The sequence below is a fragment of the Gracilinanus agilis genome, chromosome 5 (assembly GCF_016433145.1).
Source record: "Gracilinanus agilis isolate LMUSP501 chromosome 5, AgileGrace, whole genome shotgun sequence".
Lineage (NCBI taxonomy): Eukaryota > Metazoa > Chordata > Mammalia > Didelphimorphia > Didelphidae > Gracilinanus > Gracilinanus agilis.
The window spans coordinates 211,558,243-211,583,049 of record NC_058134.1 but is presented as its reverse complement, the minus strand read 5'-3'; the positions used below and the strand labels follow the sequence as shown (position 1 = coordinate 211,583,049).

The following is a 24,807-nucleotide window of genomic DNA, read 5'->3' as shown; positions in this document are numbered from 1 at the left end:
AATTGTTGTCATTGAAAAATTAGGAACTACTTTTCCATTCTTTCCTTTTCTGCTTGTTTTGTTTTTGAATAAATAAACAGTATTTTGCTGTTATAATTTGAGCTTTGTTGGAATTCTTGTGGGTAATTAGTAATTATTTTAAAAGCTGATAAACATACTTGTGTTTGACAGAACGGTCTTTCCAAATCATACAGTGAAGAGAGTGGAGGATGCAAATAACAACGCACAGGCACATATACATGTAGTAGGGGTAAAACGGAGGGCAATACCACTTCCCATTCAGATGTACTATCAGCAACAACCAACTTCTACACCTGTGGTCCGTGTCGAGTCTGTTCCAGATGTGTCTCCAACTCCTTCACCAGCAGGTTTTATTTTATTATTACATTTTCAATTGAAGTTAATTGATAAGTCTTAAGTAAAAAGGAGCAAATTAATTACAAAATGAGTTTTGTTACGACTTTTACAAAGTTACAGATATGCTTCTTTAGCTCATAGTTTTGTGACATTCGTGATGCTACAATCAAGATGGTTTAGCTTGAAACTTGTCACAAATTGTTTACCATATTAAATAGCTACATTTTTTCCCAGTTGTATGGAAGGATGAATTCTTCCTGCTTAATGCTTGAGTCATTTGGTTCCTAAGTTTGATTTGCTTTTCTTCTATTTTTAGGAATCCCACATGGACCACAAACTATAGGAAACCATTTTCAGCGTACTCCTGCGAATAACCAGTCTTCAAATTTAACAGCAACACAAATGTCTTTTCCAATCCAAGGTGTTCATACTGTGGCACAGACTGTTTCCAGAATTCCACCCAATCCTTCTGTTCATACGCAGCAGCAGCAGAATGCTACAGTGACCGTCATACAAAACAAAGCTCCGATCTCTTGTGAAGTGGTCAAGGCTGCCGTCATTCAGAGCACTCTTCCCCAGGCGGCAGTGCCCGTTAGCATTGCCGTGGGAAGCGGAGCAGCGCAGGCTTCCATCGTTCAGAATCACACGCCGGGAGCGCAGCCCGTGACCGTGGTCAGTTCTCAAACGCTGCTGCACCACCCTCCAGTGATTCAGCAGCCGTCGCCGCTGCACGCCGTCGTACCAGGGCAGATCTCCTCGGGCACTCCGGTGACGGTCATCCAGCAGGCCGTGCCCCAGAGCCACCTGTTCGGCCGAGTGCAGAACCTACCAGCGTGCCCTTCCACGGTTTCCCAAGGCCAGCCGTTACTCACCACGTCCTCCCAGCCCGTGCAGACTTCATCTCAGCCGCCGTCTTCGAGCAGCCAGCCGCAGGACACCGTCATCATTACGCCCCAGCAGTATGTGACCACGTCGGCCTCCAATATCGTCTCTGCTACTTCGGTGCAGAGTTTCCAGGTGGCGGCTGGCCAAATGGTCACGATAGCCGGAGTCCCGAGCCCGCAGACGTCGCGGGTGGGATTTCAGAACATCGCCCCCAAGCCCCTCCCTTCCCAGCAGGTTCCGTCCGCCGTGGTCCAGCCGCCGATCCAGCAGCCCCAGCAGCAGGCCCAGCAGAGCGTGGTGATCGTGAGCCAGCCGGCTCAGCAGGGTCAAACGTACGCACCAGCCATTCACCAGATTGTTCTCGCTAATCCGACCACCCTCCCAGCGAGTCAAACCGTCCAGCTACCTGGACAGCCAAACTTAACTCCATCTTCCTCCCCGTCCCCCGGACCAAACGGCCAAGTCCCGTCTGTGATGTCATCTCCACCTTCCACTCCTCAGGCCCAGGGGCCTCCCCCGACGGTCAGTCAGATGCTGTCGGTGAAAAGGCAGCAGCAGCAGCAGCACTCGCCGGCGCCTCCCCCGCCCCAGGTCCAGGTGCAAGTTCAGCCGCCGCCACAGGTACAGATGCAAGTTCAGCCGCAGCAGACAAACGCGGGAGTGAGCCAGCCTGCTTCTGGAGAATCCAGTCTCATCAAACAGCTGCTGCTTCCAAAGAGAGGCCCTTCGACGCCGGGGGGCAAGCTCATCCTGCCCGCTCCCCAGATCCCGCCGCCCAACAACGCCCGCGCCCCCAGCCCGCAGGTGGTCTACCAGGTGACCAACAACCAGACACAAGGTTTCGGAGTACAAGGGCAGTCTCAAGGTCAGCAGCTACTGGTCGGGCAGCAGAATGTCCAGCTGGTCCAAAGTGCAATCCCACCAGCAGGGGGAGTGCAGACAGTCCCTATCTCCAACTTGCAGATATTGCCAGGCCCTCTGCTCTCAAACAGCCCAGCAACTATTTTCCAGGGGACTTCGGGCAATCAGGTTACAATAACAGTTGTGCCAAATACTAGTTTTGCTACTGCAACCGTGAGTCAGGGAAATGCAACTCAGATCATCGCCCCCGCAGGAATTGCCATGAGCGGAGCACAAACGGGAGTTGGACTTCAGGTGCAAACCCTTCCAGCTACTCAAGCACCTCCGGCTGGACAATCATCGTGTGCTACTGCTGCTGCTCCCCCATTCAAAGGCGATAAAATAATTTGCCAAAAGGAGGAGGAAGCAAAGGAAGCAACAGGTTTACATGTTCACGAACGTAAAATCGAAGTCATGGAAAACCCATCCTGCCGAAAAGGAGTTGCAAACACCAGCAATGGGGATACAAAAGAAAATGAAATGCAGGTGGGGAGTCTTTTAAATGGGAGAAAGTATAGTGACTCAAGTCTACCTCCTTCAAACTCAGGGAAAAGTCAGAACGAGACCACCCAGTGCTCACAAATCAGTAATGGGCCATCATTAGATTTGGGCGAGAACGGAGCTCCTGGAAAGCAGAACTTGGAACAAATGGATACACAAGAATTCAAAAGTGATTTGAAAAAACCCCTAGTTAATGGAATCTGTGATTTTGATAAGGGAGATGGTTCTCATTTAAGCAAAAACATTCCAAATCACAAAACTTCCAATCATGTAGGAAATGGTGAGATATCACCAGTGGAGCAAGGGAATTTAGATGCCACTCAGCAAGATACTGCCAAAGGTGATCAAATAGAAAGAATTTCTAATGGACCTGTATTAACTTTGGGTGGGTCACCATCTGTAAGCAGTATACAGGAGGCCACAAATGTGATAACCCAGCAACTTAGTGGTACCAACACTGATTTATCTAATGGACCTTTAGCTTCAAGTTTGAGTTCAGACGTGCCTCAGCAACGCCCAAGTGTAGTTGTCTCACCACACACTGCAACCTCTGTTATACAGGGGCATCCGGTCATAGCAGTACCCCACTCAGGATCTAGAGCATCCCAGTCTCCCTTATCATCTGAAGTTCGGTCTACTAATGGCACAACAGAATGCAAAACTGTAAAGAGGCCAGCAGAGGATATTGATAGGGAAACAGTCCCCGGAATTCCAAATAAAGTAGGAGTTAGAATTGTTACAATCAGTGACCCCAATAATGCTGGCTGTAGTGCAACAATGGTTGCAGTACCAGCAGGAGCGGATCCAAGCACTGTAGCTAAAGTAGCAATAGAAAGTGCTGTTCACCAAAAGCAGCAGCATCCACCAACATATGTACAGAACATAGCCACGCAGGTATGTTCACTCTCCTGTTTCTTTTACTATAAAAATTGTGGTGTATTTTAAAATTTTATTTTATAAAAGTTGGTTTGGGGGGGTGGAGTGGTATATAATCATTAGCTCATCTGTGTTTTCTCCTGTCTAGCCCTGAAAAGTTGTAAGATTATAATGTTTTAGTGCAAATATGTAACGAACCTACTGTTCTTTTTTTTTTTCAGTTCTTATTACTGTCATATTTTTAGTCGAATAGTTTTACAATCAATTTTATATAAAGAACCTTTTCAATTTTTTCTCCTAATGCTGACCAAGCTAACTTATGTATTTTAACTTCTAGAAAAATGACTGTCTAACTAGAGGTACTTGAAAATCTTTATTTCCTCGCATTTTTAAAAGATTTTGCAAATACTACCAGGACAGATAATTTCTGTATTTTAACTTTTGCATTTCAAAGTATATTTATGTAAGCAACTTGTTTGCCAGCATCTTTGTATAATGAATCCCATAGAGATCACATTGTGTTGTTTTTCTTTAAAATGCTATCAAATTCTTGCTTGATATTCTTATATATCAAATAAATTATATTATCTCTACTTACTAGAATCTTAAGATATCTTGAATTCAGACAAGACTATGCTCTAAACATCATCTAAACAAAAAATAATTTTGTTATTCTATTGCCTTTCCCTGTTTCATTCTCAAGTTTCTGCTATATCTTCCAAAATGTTTTCCAGAAAAGTTGTGAATGACTTAAGAAAACATTCTCCAAAGAAATGATATCGATTTGGAAATTCTGGGATCACGTTCTAGTTATGAAAGTTAAAATAGTTGAAATACTAACCTTTAAATTCTGAGGTTTAACCCCACCTTGTCATTATCTCAAGGTTTTATCCCCATTCTGCTAGTGCCAAATCTGGATGACCCTATTCTGGTTTGGGTCATTAGTAATTAAAAAATTTTCAGTAGCCACTGTCAACAATAGGCCGAAATAGGTATAGAAAAAGCAGCCAGAGATCTAGTAACATATCACAATAGTCATACTTACGAAATTCTAGTCCTTTTAGCTTGTTGCTTTATATAAGTATGTGAATTTACTTATTATTATCCAAATAGCATTACACTTGATCATAATTTGATTCTAATTAATACATAGCATATATAGATATGAATAAATATATTTCTAAATCTTTAAGAGCACTAAAATATTCTATTTGTTTTGAAAGAGGTGCTACATGCTAGGTATTAACCTGATTTGAATCTTTACAACTTATTAAAAAATTGAGAAAGCTTTACTAAATTTGTCATTCTGCTTTTAAACATTTTCGAGTTCACTTATATGGTATTCTCTCTTCTAGAATTATTAATGACCCCAGTTAGATAGTAAAAATCCAAATAATTTGTGATATGATAATCAACAAATTTTAAGAAGAGTCCTGTATCGGGATAGTTCATTGAACCTTAATTTTTATGTCTTTATCTCCCTATCTCAATATATTCAGTTGTAATAAGTCAATATCAAAAGCATCATTATTATATTCCTTAAGAAGCTATAAGGAAAAATTACCATTAGGAAGTTTGGATTTATACTTTTCTTAAATTATGAAATTTCAGAACTTCCAAAATAACTATAGTATGTCAATACATTGTGTGTGTGTGTGTGTGTGTGTGTGTGTGTGTGTGTGTGTGTGTGTGTTTGTATGTATGTGCCAGAGAGAGGGGGGGAAGCATGTACTCATTAATGGTAGACTTACAAATTTGTAGGGTCTTGTTAGAGAACAATTTTAATTTTCCACAGTAAAAGTTACATTCATTACATTCTTAAGGCTCTTCTCCTGTATGAAATCTCATAATGAGAATCACACATTCCCAGAGTTGGAAAGGACCTCAGAGGCTATTCATTTCAGGTATATATCTTTAGCCCCTACATGTGTCCAAAAAGTTATCATTCAGCTTTTTGCTTAAAAGCATCCATTGAGAGGTAACCTACTACCACTCAAGCCAGCACTGTCTATCATTAGAAAACCCTAGTTGCCATTAGGTTTTGCATTTAAAATTTCACTCATTGTTCTTAAGAACTCTCTAGGATCAAACCTGCCAAATCTCATCTCTTTACCATACTAAAAGTAGCTATTATATTTTTTTGGCATTTTCTCCTCTCTGGTCTAAATATTCCTTAGTTCTTTCACTTAATACACCTGTGATACAATGTAGAGGCTCTTCTAGATACTAGATACCAAGTCCATTTGCCTGCAAAAGTGTGGTGTAAGAAATTAAATGCCATTTAAAACAAGAGATCTTTAAGGCATTGGTACATTTTAAACTTTTATCCTGTTATATTTAGCACATATATATTTAAGTTTTAATCATTGTTATCATCAAAAATCTCTTCGGAAATTGCATTTTGTTTGCTTGTAGAGATAAAAAATAATTTGAAGTTTAAATAATATTCTAGCTCTCTCTCATGGAGAAATCATTCCTTGATTCAAAAATAGGAAATACTAAAAAGAACAACGTAGAAAAATTAAATTATATTAAAACTTATTCAGCTTTTTTTTTCCATTGTGAAGAGATAAATGAACTTTCCCTAAACAAGTAAGCTACATAGTTAAAACTGAACATTCTGAAAATCACTGTAATATTTTGAACACTTTACTTTCTTAGATTCTTGGAAAGTTAGTATGAAGTTATTTGAAAACTAAATTATTTTTCCTTTAAAAACATAAATTTATTTCTATCTTACATCCATCTAGTTTGGAATTGAATGCTATTTTAATATATAATTAGGGAGGATACTGGACATAAGCTATCATGTTAAGAGCACTTACCATGTGCTAAGTGCTAGAAAAAGGCAAAAGATAATCACAAACCAGTGAAGAAGATAACAAGCAAACAAATGTGTGCAAGCCAACCATATTTAGGATAAATAGGAAACAACCAACCTAGGGCAGGCATGAGAATTAATTGAGGTGGGGAGGGGGAAGTGGGGAACACCTCTGTAAAAGATATTATTTTAACTGGAACTTGAAGCAAGTAAGAGAGCCAGAAGATGGGGATGAAGATGCAGAAGCATTCTTGTCCCCTGTAGGGAGCACAGCCAAAAAAATTGAGCCAAGAGATAAAATGTCTTGTTTGTGGAAAAGCAAGGAGGCCAGTATCACCAGGTTGCATAGTATGTGGAGTGGGAAGGGAGAACGGAGACATATGTAAGCTATAAGAAGAATGAGGAGATGGTTTTGAACACTAAACAACGGATTTTGTATTTCATTCTGGAGTTAATAAGGAATTTATCGAGTAGAGAAGTGACATGATCAGACCTGCGCTTCAGGAATATCACATTGGCAGCTAAATAAAAGATGGATTATAGTTACTGTAGAGAGTTGTGGCAGGCCGACCAACCAGCAGGCTATAGGAGTTGTCCAGTACCTGTGCCCAGGTGGTACCACTATCTAGGAGAGAAGGGGAAGTGTTTGAGAAATTTTGCAAGTCAGCTGTTGTTGACAACAGATTAGATATGGGTGATGAGAGATGCCAAAGACTTGGGGATCCTATCTAAGTTGTGAGCTTTGGTGACTGGAGGATGGCAGTGCATTCCACAGAAATGGAGCAGTTTGGAAGATAAGAGGCTTTGGGAAGTTAAATTCTGGACTGAATTAAGTTTAAGATGTCTATTGGATGTGTCTGAAGTACATTAAAAGAGGTAAGACAAGAGATCAGCAGAGATGTTAGTGTTTGATTTAAGTAGCTTTGAGAATCATTAGCATAGACATTGTAATTAAATCCTTGGGAGGGATGATATCACCAAGTGTAGTATGGGGGAGCAGGGAAGCCAACCTAGGACAAAGCCCTATTACCCATGGTTTGTAGACCTGTCCTGGATGAGAATGCAGCAAAGGAGACCGAGAAGGAGCAGTTAGGATAGGAAGAGAACCAGGAGAGGGTGATATCCCAAAAACCTAGAAAGAAAAGGGTATTAAGAAGAAAGCGTTTGATGGTCTTAGAGGTTGCAGAGAGACTAAAAAGAATGAAGATTGAGGGAAAAAAATTCTTAAATTAACATCGGGGTATTACCAACTTGTCCCCACCTTACTTTTGCCCTCCTCACACAGCGCTTGTACCACTGAAGTATCTTTCTTCAGTAATTGGGCTCAAGTTCCTGCTTACATTTTCTACAATTCTAGTCTGACACTAGACAAACTGTCTTAAAATGTGCCCTTTTTTGTTGTTATTCCTCTGTTCATTAATATTTAATAATTGAGTGCCATAGAATATTAAACCTTGTTAAGCAGTCATTTATTGTTTCAACCTGCTACTCGAAACTTTTCTGTTTCTGAACATAAACTCTTTCTACAGCAAAGGTGATTTACTTATTTTCTTGAGTATATACTGCCTTTGTATCCTTGTTTTTTAATATTTTTTCTATTTGTATTCCTTTCTTGCCTTTCTCTGCATGCGCAAATTGTACCTATCGTTCAAGGTCTTGTTCAAAGATCCACAAAGCTTGTTTTTTCCCCTTTAGAAATGACTTTCTCCTTTCTCTGAATTACCATAAACCACTTACTGTTTGGAATTTATTATTCCATTTATTGTTTACTTTTTACATGCTTATCATTTTACAGACTAGATTGTAAGCTCTTATGGGGCAAGGACACAAAAATTTATACTTCTTGTCTCCTATTGCAAATTGCACATGGTACATTCTCAGTAAATATCTGTTGACTGAGGGAAAAAGTCTTTCAACTTCTAAATGTTTTGAGTTCTCCCTGGAAGGTAGATTTCTAGGCATCAAAGGCTATAGTTATTTTAACTTTTAGTTCCTTTTTTCTTTATCCAGCTATATATTTTCTCCCCTTTAAATTGAAGTATAATCATATACCTTCCTTTCATCAAATTTCATGATTATAAAGGATATAAATTTGTTTTTGACTGATATGTAATATTTAATATCAACTAAACAAAATTTATAAACAAGATAAAAAAGACAATTGAGCTGAACATTCTGAATATAATCTGATATGTAATCAATAATTTAAAATATCCCATTAATATTGATATATAAAAGGGTTTTTCCTCTTGACATGTCACCACTACAGCTCAAATTTTTAAAATAATTTCTTAATGTAGGGATGTGAATTTGGAAGAATATTTTAAGAGGGAAGAAACAAAGAATTGTATTAGTTTGCCATTAAAAAAGAGTTTGTGATAACAAACTGATCAATCCTTTAACTTGAATGGACAAAAACCTCATCTGATTAAGGGAGTTGATCTTAGGGGTTAACTTAATGAACTAACATTTACAGACTTCTACATATACATAGGTACATAATTATTCAGTTTTGTATTTTTTCCTGCTGGCCCAGGTGAAGCATAATAGTAAATTAATCATAGATGAGAAAATATTTGGTGTTTCAAATAGAAACTAAAGTTTTTCTTAAGGGTTGAAATCTCCAAATAAAAATTTTCAATTGGAAAATGATTTTAAATGAATTATTTTTAGTGCTAGATCATGATGATTAAATGTAATTTATTTACCTATATTTTCTTCTATGTTTCTTTGTGAAATAAAAGAATCTGAATATTTTTAAGACTTTTCAAAAAAATCACATGTACTTATTTAAAGATACGGAAAGAAAAATAGCACTTGGTATGTTCCTAGGTAAATGCACTATATTTCATGTACAGTTATTAGAATGAACTATAAAAATGTATATATGCTTTCCTTTATTATTTAAACATTTATGCATTTGTAATTTTCCAACAGAGCACACCTGTGACACCAGTACCAACTGTCCAAGTACAGGGCCAGCATAACAGTTCTCAGCCATCTCCATTCAGTACATCCAGTCAACATGGGGAACAAGTGAAAAAACCTGGACAAAACTTCATGTGTCTGTGGCAGTCTTGTAAAAAGTAAATGGCCGTTTTATTTAATATACTAGTATATGCTAGAAATGTTCTTTTAGGAATGAGCTTTTAGTTAAACTCAATTTTTTTAATGACAACATTTTATTTTAAGAGAAACTGGTTTTTAGCAAAAGAATTTCTTTTTTAGAAGTTATTCTATAAACCTAATGTAAGCAAAAATACACTTTAAATTAGGGATAAAACTTCCTTTTTGATAGATATAGAAGTTGTGATTAAATGTATTATTTGTATATAAAAAGATATCTTGATATAAAACTTATAAATGTTTCTGCATTTTAGAAGTCTCTTGAACATTTCTAAACTTACAAGCCACATATTATCAAGTTGTCATAGAGAGAATGGGCTTGACAGAAATTTTTAGAATAATATTGATGAATTAAATGCCATCTTAATTTGTGAGACAATACCTTCATATAGTTGATTCTTCAGAAGCATAAATTTATATAAAACTTATTTTGAAAAGTTTTTCCTCACTTTTTTTCCCCAATTAATAAAATTTGATGTTCTCTCCATTCTACTAAAACCCACCTACTCTCCCCACTACCATATCCCTATTAATAAAAGAAAAAATCCTCAAATATTCACAGTCAAATAACAACTGTGCCCACATTGGCCACACCAAAATGTATTTTCTGTTCTACGACTTGTGCGTTCTTCATCACTGGTCCTCTGGAATTCTGGTTGGTCTTTGCATTCATTAGATACATCTACAGTCTTTCAAAGTTGTTGGCACAAACTAGGTAAATTTCAACAAAAATTATAAGCCCATCCATTATCACAGGTGTTTAAGTTATGTTCTGCATTATATTTCAATTTATGGTGTTCATCCAACATCTGCCAAGAAATAGAGAGATCTCTAATTTATTGTAAGCCTTCTGTAGAGACTTACTCAAGGACTCTGAATAGTCAGAGCTTAAAACGGGGATCGCTCCTCACCTATAGGGTTTCTCCAGATGGTTTGTGGGTTCATCTTTTAGAGCATTAATATTTCTAATAAGGTAATGTTTTCTTTTACTCATCACTGAATACATATAATGAATTATTAACTTATCTGTAGCTTTATACATCTTCAGAAACAAGAGTATTGTATTCCTTTACTTCAAAAGCAGAAGTTGATGAGTTATATAGTTCCCTGGGTCTTCTTATACCAAAGTAGAGAGTGGTTTGAAAAGTTTTGAAAGTAATTTCTCTAGGGTAGTATGGTTTGTAGAGCCCAATTAATGAACCTTGAAAATGTGAGACTCTCTCTCACTATTAGCATCATACTAGACAATAGTATATGTCTAGAAATGAATCATTCTGTGTTATGTAATGTTATAACAAATTGGGGGGGAAATTTTATACAGATATATTAAGTAGGTATATTTTCCTGGTTTCTCATTGCCTTCAGTGGGTAGACTACAAGTGTATATAATTTTGCTATTGAAGATTTGGTCTCTTCATTGTATTTATTGCATGTTCCTCATAGGATAAATGCAAACAAGAAATTTTGTTGGATGATTTAATTTCCTTTTCAGTAATTGCAGTAGGTCTTTCACTGCCATAGAATTTGTCAAATTTTGTCAATGTTTCCTTGCAATTTTAAATAAAACAAATTTACTTAGATCTAGCCAATTTTAGAACTGCCCTTCACAGATATTACTAGAAAGATATAATATCCCCTTTACTTAGCGAAATTTCATTAAAGTCGAAAGCATTTTTTATTTAAGCTACCTCTTATGTTCTTAACAACTGGGAACTAAACATTTTACCTCTTTCTCCTACGTTTTTGTTTTGAAATGTTTGGCACTTTTAAAGTAGCTGTTTTGTGCTCTGCTGCTTTCTTGTGGCTGAAGTGACTTACTATTTTCTCTGAATACACACAGATATGCTACTATCTGGTGTATATGATGTTGCTTCTTTGCCTCATATGGTACAAGTATTGTCCCTTAAACTCATCCATCATTTCTTTAATCTAGATAGACATAAAGGAAGGAAAGGAATGGAGGGAGGGGAGGAGGGAAGAAGGAAGGAAATAACAATAGTAATTAGTGACTCCATGCTGCTTTGTTATTATTTTATCAAAAACAAATTAATAACCCTTACCTTCTGTCTTAGAATCAATACGAAGTATCAGTTCCAGGGAAGGACAGTAGGAGCTAGCAATTGGGTTTAAGTGCTTTGTCAAGGTCACCCAGCTAGGAAGTGTCTGAGGCCAGATTTCAACCCAGGACCTCCTGTCCCCAGACCTGGTTCTCTATCCACTGAGCCACGCATTATTCACATTGGCTTTACATTTCTTGTGCCTGCCTTTTCTCCTGCTTTATCTTACTAGGGAAGGGAATAATCTTTTATATAGTATCTACTATTTGCTAGGTACAGGGTGTACTAAGCACTTCATAAATATTATCTCATTTATTCCTCACAACAACCCTGTGAGGTAAGTGCTGTTATTTTCTTCATTTTAAAGTTGAGGAAAACGAGGCAAACAGATATTAAATAACTTACCCAGGGACACAGGACTTAGAAGGTCTCTTGAGGCCAAATTTGCACTCAGGTTGTTGTCACTTCACTTGGAGCTTATACAACCTTGCTACCTCTATGCAAAAAACGAAACAAAACAAAACAAAAACCCTATTTCAAAGGCATTTGTTCCCGGTAGGAATCCCTTCTCCAATACTGAGCCCTAAAAGAAGATTAAAATTTGAAAAGTTGTACAGATTTTTAAAAATTCAAATTTTTTTTTAGTTTGGAAATTTCTCCCTCCTCCCAGACAATACAAAACCCATCAGAAATAGAAAGTCATGCAAAACAAATTTCCACATTAGCTCTGTTCCTCTGAAGAAAGGCAAGAAAAAGAATAAGCTTTAATCTGCATTTTGAGTCCATCATTATGAGGCTTTTGGAATTGTAGGTCATTATGTTGATCAGAGTTAGTAAGTCTTTCACAGCTGATTATTTTTATGATATTGCTATGAATGCGTAAGTTCTCCTGATATTGCTCAGCTCACTTTTCCTCAGTTCATATAAGTCTTGGCCAGGTTTTTCCCAAACCTCCGTGCTTCGGGGCTTAAGCTCAGTATTATTCCATCAAATTCCTCTACCAAATGTTCGCGTTCAGTTGTTTCAGTTGTGTCCAACTGCTCAACCCTTAATAGGGGTTTTCTTGGCAAAGATACCAGAGTGGTTTGCCATTTTCTTCTGCTCCTTGCTCATTTTACAGATAAGGAAATGGAGGCAAACAGGGTGAAGTGACTTGCCCCAGGCTTGAGGCCAAATATGAACTCAGGCCTTCCTGACTGTAGGCCTGCCACTCTATCCACTGCACCACCTAAGTGCATCTCATGAGCATACCATCAGTTGTCTTTGCCAACACAAATATTTATATTAATATTTATAAATAAGTATTTTTGTGCATATAGGCCCCTTTCTTCTTTCTTTGATCTCTTTGGGGTATAGATCCAATAGCAGTATCGCTGCTTCAAAGCATATGTAATCGTTTTTTGTAATAGTGTCATCGTTTTTTGGACATAGTTACAAATTGCTTTCCATGATGACTAGACTAGTTCATAGCTACTGTTGGTGCATTACTGTATCTATTTTCCTACATCTTTCCAGCATTTGCTTTTATTTTTTTTTAAACCCTTGTACTTTGGTGTATTGTCTCATAGGTGGAAGATTGGTAAGGGTGGGCAATGGGGGTCAAGTGACTTGCCCAGGGTCACACAGCTGGGAAGTGGCTGAGGCCGGGTTTGAACCCAGGACCTCCTGTCTCTAGGCCTGACTCTCACTCCACTGAGCTACCCAGCTGCCTCCTCCAGCATTTGCTTTTTATCTTTTTGGTCATCTTGGCTAATCTGATGGTGTGTGGTGGTATCTCTGAGTTGTTTAATTCACATTTCTTTAATTATTAGTGAGTTAAAACATTTTTTCACATGATTATTGATATCTTTGATTTTGATGATTTATCAGTTGGAAAATGGCTCTCAATTCCCTATATATTCTGGAAATCAGACCTTTCTGAGAAATTTGTGCAAAGCCTCCCCCCTCCCATTTCCTACTGTTCTTCTCATTTTTGCTCTGTTGCTTTTGCTTGAGCAAAAACCTTTTTAATTCTAATAATCAAAATTATCTTCCTTATATCCTCTGAACCTCTCTGCATCTTATTTTTACCATGACTATCAAAGATTTGGTAGATCATTTCCTTCATACTTCACTAATTTGCTTATACTGCCATCCTTAATGTCTAAATCATGTTCCTGTTTTGAGCATGTCTTAGTATATAGGGTGAGATGTTGATCCAAGTCCTAGTTTCTTCCAGAATTCTTTCCATTTTTCTCAAGCTTTTCACAGGTAATGAGTTCCTGTCCTAAGAGCTTGGGATCTTCGGGTTTATCAAACACTTCAGCATATGGTGTACCTAATATGTTCTATTGATTAATCACTCTTTCTTATTCAGTACCAAATTGTTTTGTTGATTATAATTTTGTAGTATTGTTTGAAACCATATATTACTTACCTCTTACTTTCCTTTTTTTAAAAGAACTTGATTCCTTTGACATTCTTAACTTATTGTTTCTCCATGAATTTTGTTCTTTGGTAATTTGATTGGTATGTCATTGAATAACTGAATTAATTTAGATAGTATTTTAATTTTTGTCATATTGGCTTGACCTATCCATGAACAATTAACATTTCTCCAATTACTTAAAAGTGCCTTTTTTTGTGAAGTTTTTTATAATTGTTTTCATATAATTTGTGTGTCTTGACAGGTAGACTGGGAAGTATTATATGTTAACTGTAATTATTTAAAATTTTTTTTCTCTTTTTGTTTCATCCTGATGGGTTTTCATGGTAATTAATATACAGAAATCATAAGACTTTTTTTGGACTTATTTTATATCTTGCAGCTTTGCTGTTTATTGTTTCCATTAAGTTTTAGTTGACTCTCTAGGGTTTTCTAAATCATATCAAATGCAAAAAGTAATAGTTTCATTTTGTCATTGCCTATGCTTATTTCTTCAATTTCTTTTTCTTCTTCCTATTAATACATTTCTTTTCCAACATTCAATAATAGTGGTGACTCTAAATTTCCTTGCTTTATTCCAATCTCACTGGAAACACTTCTGAGTCTTTGGATCTATTACATAATATTTGTACTTGGTTTTAGATAGATACTGCTCCACATTTTAATGAAAGTTATATTCCTATGATTTCTAGTGAATTGTAAAAAAAGTTATGTGTTGTATTTTATCAAAAGTTTTTAATGTCTATTGAAACACTCATATGATTTCTGTTTTTATTTTTGATATGGTCAGTGATGCTTATAGTTTTCCCATTATTGAAATTGCCCTACATTTCTGATAAAATATCTAGCCTGGTCATAGCCTGATAATCTTTGTGGTATATTGCTGTATTCTCCTTGCTGATATTTTATTTAAGGTTTTTGCATCAATATTAGGAAAGTTGTTCTATATATTTTTTTCTCTATTTTAGCTCTTTCTGGTTTTGGTCATCAATGCCATATTTGTGGAAATTGATAAGACTCCTTCTTTACTTATTTTTTTCAAACAGTTTTATTAGAATTAGTTTTTCTCAAGTGTTTGCTAAAATCCATTTATAAATTCACCTGATCCTGAGATTTCTTCTTAGAGAACTCATTTATAGGTTGTTCAGAGTTTCCCCCCCAAGATAGAATTATTTTAAGTGTTCCATTTCCTGCTGTGGTTGTATGGGCAATTTCTATTTTAATAAATGGGCATCCATTTAAATTACCATTTTTATTGGCATAGTTGGGCAAAATAATCTATTAATTGCTTTAATTTCATCTTCATTGGTTGTGAATTTACTTTTTTCCATTTTCTATTTTTATACTGGTTATCTTCCTTTTAAAAAATCAAATTAATAAATGCTTTTTCTATTTTATAATTTCTTTCCCCCAAAAAAATCACCTCCTACTTTGAGTTCAGTGATTTTTTTATCTTTACTTTTAATTTTGTTAATCTCTCCATTGATTTTCAGAATTTCTATTTTGCTATTTAATTGATATTTTTTAATTTGTTGCTTTTTTGTTTTTAAGGTGCATACCCAAAGATCATGGGTGGCATCCTACAAATTTTGACACATTGTATTTTTGCTGTCATTATCTTTTTTTTCTAAGCTCTTACCTTCTACTTTAGAATTGATATTATGTCACTTACAAGGCAGAAGAGTGGTATAGGCTAGGCAGTTAGAGTTGAGAGACCTGCCCATGGTCACACAGCTAGGAATTGTCCAAGGCCAAATTGGAATCCAATATGTCCTGTCTTCAAGTTTGTCTTTCTATCCCCTGAGCCACATAACTGTCCCCATCATTATCTTTAATGAAATAATTTATTTTTTCTTTATGATTTGTTCTTTTCCCTGCCCATTCTTTAAGTTTAGGTTACTTAGTTTTCAATTAATTCTTAATCTTTGCTTCAAGGGCTCTTTATTGAATGTAATTTTTATCCATTTATTGTTAGACACATATGCACTTAATATTTCTCTTTTCTATATTTCTTTGTTAAGTCTTAATGCCCTAATTCATGGTCATTTTTTTTTGAAGATGCCATGTACAAGCTGAGAAAGCTTTATAATCTTTTCATTGCCATTCAGCATTCTCCAGAGGTGTGCCATATCTACCTTTTCTATATTTCTATTCATCTCTTTAACATCTTTCTTATTATTTTATGGTTAGGGTTATCTATGTTGAAGATGAATAAATTGAGATTTCCCATGAGCATAATTTTACTCTGTTTCCTCTTCAACTTCTTGAGAATTTGGAATGCTAGATCATTTGATACATGTAGGTTCAGTATTGATATATTGATTCATTGTCTTTAGTACCTTTTTAAAAATTTTTTATTTTTTCCACTCTACAGAATTTATTCATTTGATAAATGAACAAGTCATATATGCACAAAATGGAGCTTTTACTCTTCCAAATTAGTGGTCTGAGAGCAGCTGGGGATAGGAGGCATTTTCAGGGCTTTCAGGGAGGTGCAGAAACTATGGGTTCTGACCGAACACACCACTCATACTCCTTTGGGAGAGAGAGCCATTGCTACTCGAGAGACCCTGGCCTTGCTTTGGTCAAAAACTCAGAGCCCAGTGTTGGTCAAAAACTCAGAGCCCAGTGTTGGACTGGGATTGAAAATGAGGATTGAGGAAATTGAGGGGATCTGCAGAACTGGGGAGTTCAAGGAGCTACTCTGTCCATCCCCTTCCTGGTAACATTGGTCCAAATCTAACCTAGGGCTTTTGCAGGGAATGTGAACTGTTAGAGGAAAGGAGAGACACCAAAAGAGAGGAGTTAGACCAGACACCCCAGCTCAGCTCAAGACACAGAGGTTTGGAAGGGCGAGACCATGAACCAGCAGCTAGTAATGCCTTTCATAGATGCCCCTTCAGCAAATTAATCAAACCTATTTAATGACATGGTCACTGTAGTTCAACTTGAGTTCAAACACCTTTAATTATGACAACTTTCAGCCACAGGGTGCAAATTGTACTTCAATTTTTGTTGGTAATAGCTCCACCTCTGCACTGATAATGATTTCTTCATTGCTGCTATTGGCTTCATCTTCTACCCCATGACATTCTCAATTGCCTTGTACTTGGCTTCTTTATAAGGATCACTTGAACCCCAGTTGTATTCAGTAGTGTGGGAATACAGACCTCAATCTTCTTTTTAGGCTTCTCTTGTGTTTTGTGTTTGAACTTCAGATTTTTTGTTTAGGTCTGGCTTATTCTTCAGGAATGCTTGGAAATTTTCTATCTTATTAAATCTCCATTTTTTTCCCCTGAAAGACTATACTCAATTTTACTGGATAGGTGACTGCGGGTTATAAACCCAAATTTTTGCCTTCCTGAATATCATATTCCATGTCTTTCGATCCTTTAATGTAGAAGCCACTGGGTCCTGTGTGATCCTGATTGTAGCTCCATGGTATTTGAATGGTTTCTTTCTGACTGCTTGAAGATTTTTCTACTTAGCTTGATGGTTCTTGAATTTAGCTATTACAGTCCTGGAAGTTCTCATTTGAGGATTTCTTTCTAGCTGTGATCTGTGAATTCTTTCAATTTCAATTTTATTTTCTTGTTTGAGGATCTCTGGGCAGTGTTCTTTGATCATTTCTTGTAGTGTGATCTTCAAGGTTTTTTCCTGATCATGGCTTTCAGGTAGTCAAATAATTCTCAGATTCGCTCTCCTAGATAGATTTTTTAGGTCAATTGCTTTTTTCGATAAGATATTTCATGTTTTCTTCTGTTTTTTTTTTCCATTCCTTTGATTCTGCTTTTTTGTTTCTTGGTTTCTCATAAAATCATTAGTTTCTAGATGGTCAATTCTGGTTTTTATGGCTTGATTTTCCTCTGTCATTTTTTGATTCTCCTTTTTCAATTGGCCCATTTCTTCTTGTACTACTTTCATTTCTCCTTGCAGCATTTTCATTTCTCTTTCCCACTTTTCCTCTGCCTCTCTTAATTGGTTTTGAAGTCTTTTTTGAGTTCTTCCAGAATCTGTGTCCAATCCATATTTTTCTTTTGGACTTTGCATGCATGTGTTTCGTTTGCTTTTATTGTCCCCTTCTGTGTCTGTACCTTGCTCTTTGTCTCCATAAAAATTCTTTAGAATTAGGTGCTTTTTTTGTTTGCTCGTTTTTTTCCCTCTAATTACAGGTAAGCTTGGAGGGATAATGTGATGATCTGAGGGCTGAGAGCTCAGAGAGCCCCCTCCCCCTCCTGATTTAATTGACCCTTGAGATGCTGAAAGCTTAAAGACTTGCCTCAGGCTTAGGTATAAGCTTTTGATCTTACTCTGATCTTCATCTGGTCATGGGCTGATATATTCTAGCCCCAGGTTTAGGCTCAAGTTTTTGGTCTCTCTTGATCTAATCAGGCTCACCTTTGATTGTCCTGTCTTGGAGCTCTGCCCTGAGCTTTAGGCAAAAAGATCAGTGATCAGTACTTAATACTTAGTACTATCATTCACCCCAAAGTGTGAACTAAGTCCTTATCCCAAGCCCAGACTAGAATTCCCTGGGCTGAGGCTCTGGACTTCTCCACAGGGTTGAAATTTTTAAAAAGATCAGTACTTAGTACTTAGTACTGTCATCCACCCCAAAGTGTGAACTAAGTCCTTATCCCAAGCCCAGTCTAGAATTCCCTGGGCTGGGGCTCTGGACTTCTTCACAGGGTTGAAATTTTAAGTGGTATGGGTTGGCTTGTACCAGAATTTGCCCAAGCAGGATCTCAGGGTCTGGATGTTTGACTTGGGCATAGGTTCCTGATCTTTGGACAGCAAATGTGGGATAGCGGTGATGGTGTGTGGCTTGCTCTTCCCTCCTTGCTACAGCTTCTTGCTGGCTCTGCTCTCCTCTCACCCCAGTGCCCCAAACATTCCTTGCCTACCTTTTGGGTTTTTCTTTTCTTGCAAGTTGTTTCACTCAGTTTCCTTGTTGGTTCTTTCACTCCTGTTTGTTTTGTGGTGATATTTTAATCTTGGTCTGAGAAGATTTTCATGGTGACACAGAGCTGCTCTAGATAACTCTACTATTTTGGCTCCACCTTTAGTACCTTTTAGGAAAATGTCATTCTGTCTTTTAATTAAGTGTATTTTTGCTCTTGCTTTGTCTGAGATCATGATTGCTACACCTGCCTTTTTTTATTCCTGCTGAAGTATAGCATTCTGCTTTAGCCCCTCTTTCTTTAAATTCTTTTTTGAATGTGTTTACCTCTCACTCTTGCCATTTTGTGTGTGTATATATATATAGCTATATGTTTATATATTTTTTCTTTTGTTTTAATTAAGCATCCTCTACTTGTTTTTACCCTACCCCCCTACCTCATCCGCACCCAACTGAGAAAAAACAAAACCCATTAAAAACTTAAGTCAAATCATAACATTTCTACATTGGCCACCTATAAAACAGTTTGTCACATTTTGCATTCTGAGGCTCTCAGCTCTTTCAGAAAGTGGATATTGTCAGCTTTAGACTTATGGAATTCTGGTTGGTTATTTTGCTGATAAGAGTTCAGTACAATAGTATTTGAAGTGCATTTTTATACCATCTTGTTCAACTATTGCCCATTTGTAAAGACTGCTCACATTACCATCCTTTGTTCCAAAAGCAGCTATAAATATTTTTGTACATCCCTAGAGCTTGGTTGCTTAAGACTTATCTTCCCTCCCACCTTTAATCTATTCTTCTTTTAACCCTTCTTTATTCCCCTCTCTCCTTCCCCTCCTATTTTCATGTAATTTGAAATGGATTTTTTACAACTATATATATTTGTGGGTTTTTCTTTTGACTACTTCAGAAAAGGAAGTTCAAGCAACAGCGATTCCCCACCCAACCACCCACTTACTCACACAGGGTCTCTTTCTTATTTATATAGATAGCTACTAGTGTACCTTGATTATGTCAGAAATTTTTGACTAGCCTTCCTTTCCTTTCCATTCTAGTGTTTTCTTAAGATCACCAAGAATTAAAAGAACCACTCTTATTCTAGTTAGATTCCCTTTTTAAACTCCAGTGATGTTAAGGTTCATAGTAGACACATATATCATTTCACCATGTTTCAAGTGAAGTTTGTCTTTATTTTGTCCTTTATCATTATTCATTCATTTTTACCTTTTCACTTTTCACTTCTGTGTTTACTTCAGTTTCTCTACAGCTCTGATCTTTTTATGAGGAATGCTTGGAAGTCCTCTATTTCTTTAAAATCCACATTTTCTCCTGTAGTATTATCCTCAGTTTTGATTTATAAGTTAATCTTGGCCATAAGCTCATATCCCTTCTGAAATGTAGTATTCCAGATTCTCTGGTCTTTTTTAATGGTGGCTACCACATTATATGCAATCCTGACTCTATCTCTTCTTTATTTGACTTTTATATTTCTAGCTGCTTTTTGTATTTTTTCCTTGACCTGGAAGCTCTCAATTTTGACTGTATTCCAATTTTCAATAAGAGTTTTCTTTCTGACAGTCACTGGTAGTTTCTTTCCATTTCCTTTTTGTCTTTTAGTTCTAAGAGATTTGTGTAGTTTTCTTTTAAATTTTCTTGAAATACTTTTGATACATCTTTATGACTATTTTTTTTTTTAGTGGAGGCAGGTCATGGCAGATAGTAAAATGATTCTTAGATTTTCTTTTTAATCTATTCCCCATGTCAGTTATTTTAATATTAATATTAAGAGATATTTTATATTTTTTTTTCAGTATTCTTTGGCTTTTGACTTTTAATATTCCTTGTTTCTTCATTGGTCTATTTGAATTTTCAGGAAGTTTGTTACTTAGGCAAGGTTTTGTACCTCTTCTGTTAAGTTTCTCTTTCCAGTTCTTACTTCAAGAGCTTTAATTTCTTTTCCAAATTTTTTTTTTTGAGATACTCTCAATCCATTTATTTATTTAAAAACCTCTTCTTGGTTTACAGTGAATGCTTTGTATCAGTTCCAAGGCCAAAGACAAGGTTAATGACTTATCTCCAGTCACATAGGTAGAAAGTGTTTGGGGTCAGATTTAAATCCAGGACCTCTCCTCTCTAGGCCTGACTCTTTACTCGCTTAGACACCTAGCTGCCCCTCCATTCATTTATAAAAACATTTTGAACTCCTTTTTTTTTCTCTTCAATTCTCATTTCATCTCTTCTAGGAAATCTAGTTGGATTTATGCCAAACTTTGTTTCTCTCTAAGGCAGTGCTTATGGATGTTTTAAAGTCATTCTTCTGCATTTCTGTCTTGAGTGCCCTATCTTGTAACTCTGTCTTCTATATTTGCTCCCCTAAGCTTTATTTTTTATTATACTTATTAATACTTTCTTTTAAATTTATATTAAATTTAACATAATAGTAAAAAAATTTGCTGTTTGCTTTACTTTATGAAATTTTTTTATCTATGTATTTCTAAATGTTTTATTAGCCTTCTTCCTTTTTCATCTTTATTACTCTCCACTAAAATCCCTAATACAAGAATGCTTCAGTGATGCTATTATATAGAACACTACATCCTCAGGATTGTATCCAACCCAAAAGACATCAGAGAAATACATGAATCACATAAAGAGACTTTAGTATATCACTAGTGATGACCAAAAGGCTAAGCATAGAAATAGTACTCAACATATGTACCGTCAGAAAAAGAGATGAGAAAATTCTATAATGAGGATAACATAGATTGGCCAGGTGCTGCACTAGTGCCTACAGAATTTTAAAAGACCTAGAAAAAGACTTCCACCATACTAGATGGATTCTCCATAGATGATTTATTAAGCTGCAGTGGACAAGAATTGAACAGTATGAGATGATGTCACAGACACTGCTGTCCCCACCATTGGAAGTAAAACTACATCAATGAGATTTCTTTGCCTTTTCAATCGTGGTCCACCTCTTCATGACCCCATTTGGGATTTTCTTTGCAAAGAGACTGGAGTGGTTTGCCATTTCCTTCTCTAGGTCATTTTCAGATGAGGAAACCAAGGCAGACAGGGTTAGGTAGCTTGCCCAGGTTCATATAGCTAATGTCCAAGGCTGGCTTTGAATTCATAAAGATGAGTCTTTCTAACTCCAAGCCAGGCACACTATCCACTATGCGCCCACACCTCAATGAGATTATAGTCCTATTAAGTAAACGATCTTGTCACATTGGAAATTTAAGCACCCAGCATTATTGAAAGGGCCATCTCAACCTAGTTTTAACGGTAATTGCTTCAAGACTACCCTTAAGAAATATACCATGAATGTTATGAAAAATCTCCCCCTTTTTCCCTAAAGGTATCATTACGTCAACTTCAAAAAATTAAAGGAAAGGAAATATATATAGGCAAAACTAAGTAAAATTCACATGTACTTGTGTAGGGGGTGAAGGGAGGAAGGTAAGAAGGTAGGATGGATGGGAGAAAGGAGGGAGGAAGAGAAAAGAAGGTGGTGGTCCTCAGCCCCAGCAGGGGGAAATTGATTAGAACCCTGCAGGGGCTCCAATAAAAGATCAGAGAGCAACATTAGGGTTTAGAAGAGCTGGGTTTTATTTAAATTAAGAAAGGGAGGGTCTAGGGAAAGCTAGGAGGTAGATAGAAGGGGAAAAGGCGCTGAGAGAGATCAGGGTCTCAGGGTAGAGAGCACTGCAGGGTAGAGTGAGCTCCAGGGTAGGGAGCAGAGCTTCCAGGGTGGAGAGAGGACTTTCCCTTTTATACTTTCTCTGACACCTCCCCCAAAGGAAGTGGGAGGTGTCAGGGGAAGTTGTAGCGGAGAGCCCTGGGAGATGTAGTCTTCCAGGGCTTAGGATAATTCCAAATGACACATACTCCAACAAATTCTATATTTCTTTTCAGTACCTTTCTAAGAAAAAATTTAAAGTCGTTCTGATTCAGTCTCTTCATCACGTTAAGAAGCATTCCTCTATTTATATTTCAACCTTCTGTTTTTAATTATAGAGGAATTTCTGTTACCACCTTAGTAAGCTCGGTCATTGAACATTTTGACCTGGTACTTTTGGACTTTGCATTCAATCGTATTTTGGAAGATAATTAGGAATCAAATTTGAATGACATCAGAGTTCTAGCTTAGAGAATTTTATTTTGTTTCAGGTAATATTACAGTCTATTCTGAGCTAAGTGAAATTTTGTGATTTGTTGAGAGTTGTTGTTCAGTTGTGTCCAACTGTCTTGACCTCGTTTGAGTTTTTCTTGGCCAAGATACTATGGTTTGTTATTTCATTCTCCTGCTCATTTTACAGATGAAGAACTGAGGCAAACAGCTTTAAGTGACTTGCCCAAGGTTACAGAGCTAGTAAGTGTCTGATGCCTGATTTGAACTCAAGAGGATGAGTTTTCCTGGAGCTCTGTCCACTGCACCACTTAGCTGCAAATTTGCTAGTAGGCATAGCTCAATTCAATTTTTTTTTCTATTTCAGATAGAATTCAAATTGTAGTATATCTGAGTGGAAAGAGCCCGGGTCACACAGCTAGGAAGTGTCTGAAACCCAGACTTGAGCCCTAGGACCTCCCATCTTTGGATTTGGCTCTCAATCCACTTAGCCACCTAACAGCTCCCTGACATTGGATACTTTTTTTTTAAAGTCTAAAACTGAATAGTTTTATTTTCTAGGGGGTTTGAAGTTGTATATTTAGTGCTGTAACTAAAATAAAACAACAGTAACACCACCACCACCACGCCACTATTTTCACACAAATAATTGTCATTCTAATCTACACCGTCAAATGTAGTAACCAGTTCTGTGATACAACTTTATCTGTCATTATTCTTTGTAGCCTGAGATTGTTCAGTATTGAGATTCAGGATGTGCTCTCAAACTTAGTCTCATTTTTTCATAGTGTATTAAAGAACAATGCTGTGCATGTCAGAGTGAATTTGCTATGCTAGGTTCATTTTTATTGATTTCTATGTGCATTTTGATAAATCACATAGGAGCTGAACTACAAAATATACAGTCCTTTGGCTTCTCTGCCCTAAACCCCTTCCTACCCTCCTCAGCTAAGAGTTTCTCACATCCCCACAAGAATATTCACTCCAAGGTTTGGAAAGTAGCTACAACTTTTTTAAAATTATGTGACTGTGACTAAAAGGAATATCTGGTTATTTTTATCTCATTGGTATGGGTGTTCCTTTTCCCACTGGTGTACAGTATCATCTTTTTTTATCTCATTATCTATTCTCTTTTCCATAAATCCTGAGATTCTGCCCAACCATTATTAAACCCCATGAGTTCTTTTGTATCTCCCAAGAACCACTCAACTTTGCATCTGATTACTCTCTTTTTCCATTCATAGCTTAAATACCTCCTTTTCAAGTCATATCTAAAGTCAATAATGTCTTTTGTGCTGCTTTTGTACACAAGACATCATTAATCATATGCTTCAAACTGCTTATGCTATCCTTGAATTTCCATTGTCTTTTGAGTTATTTGGATTCTTCTGAGATCTTGATTTTCTTATCACTTGAATAAATATGACCTCACCAAGAGATTATTGATTTTAAAAAATGGACTTTTGTAGGAGTAAGAAGTTTTTGGTCATTAACTACATTGTACAACTGCAAAAATGCAGTCTAGCCCAAACTCCTACTTATTTTTGAACCTAGCTCAGCCCTCTAACACTTGCCCAGACTACATATATATATATGGACTAATTCAACCAGTTGCATGCCCAGCTATAAATAATAAACAAGGCAATATTTCTAGAATGATTGGTTTCACTGAGATGGCTGTTGTAGCTTGATTCAAATCATGTTAAATGTTTCCATAAAATAATCTTCAGTAATAAATATTTTAAAAGGACATCTACCATTATTTTGGTAATCACATTTGGTAAACATATTTTCTCTTTTATTAACACCTTATATATCAGTGGT

The 24,807-nt window shown here is 36.6% G+C and overlaps 1 protein-coding gene across 1 annotated transcript in view; it reads left to right on the top strand.

The window, feature by feature from the left end:
• ARID2 (AT-rich interaction domain 2) overlaps nt 1-24,807 on the top strand; it is a 241,388-nt gene that overhangs the window by 199,739 nt on the left and 16,842 nt on the right. Inside the window, exons 14-16 of the mRNA XM_044677286.1 lie at nt 172-368; nt 674-3,537; nt 9,278-9,426. Coding sequence (XP_044533221.1) covers nt 172-368; nt 674-3,537; nt 9,278-9,426 — 3,210 coding nt within the window. The remainder of the gene's footprint in view (nt 1-171; nt 369-673; nt 3,538-9,277; nt 9,427-24,807) is intronic.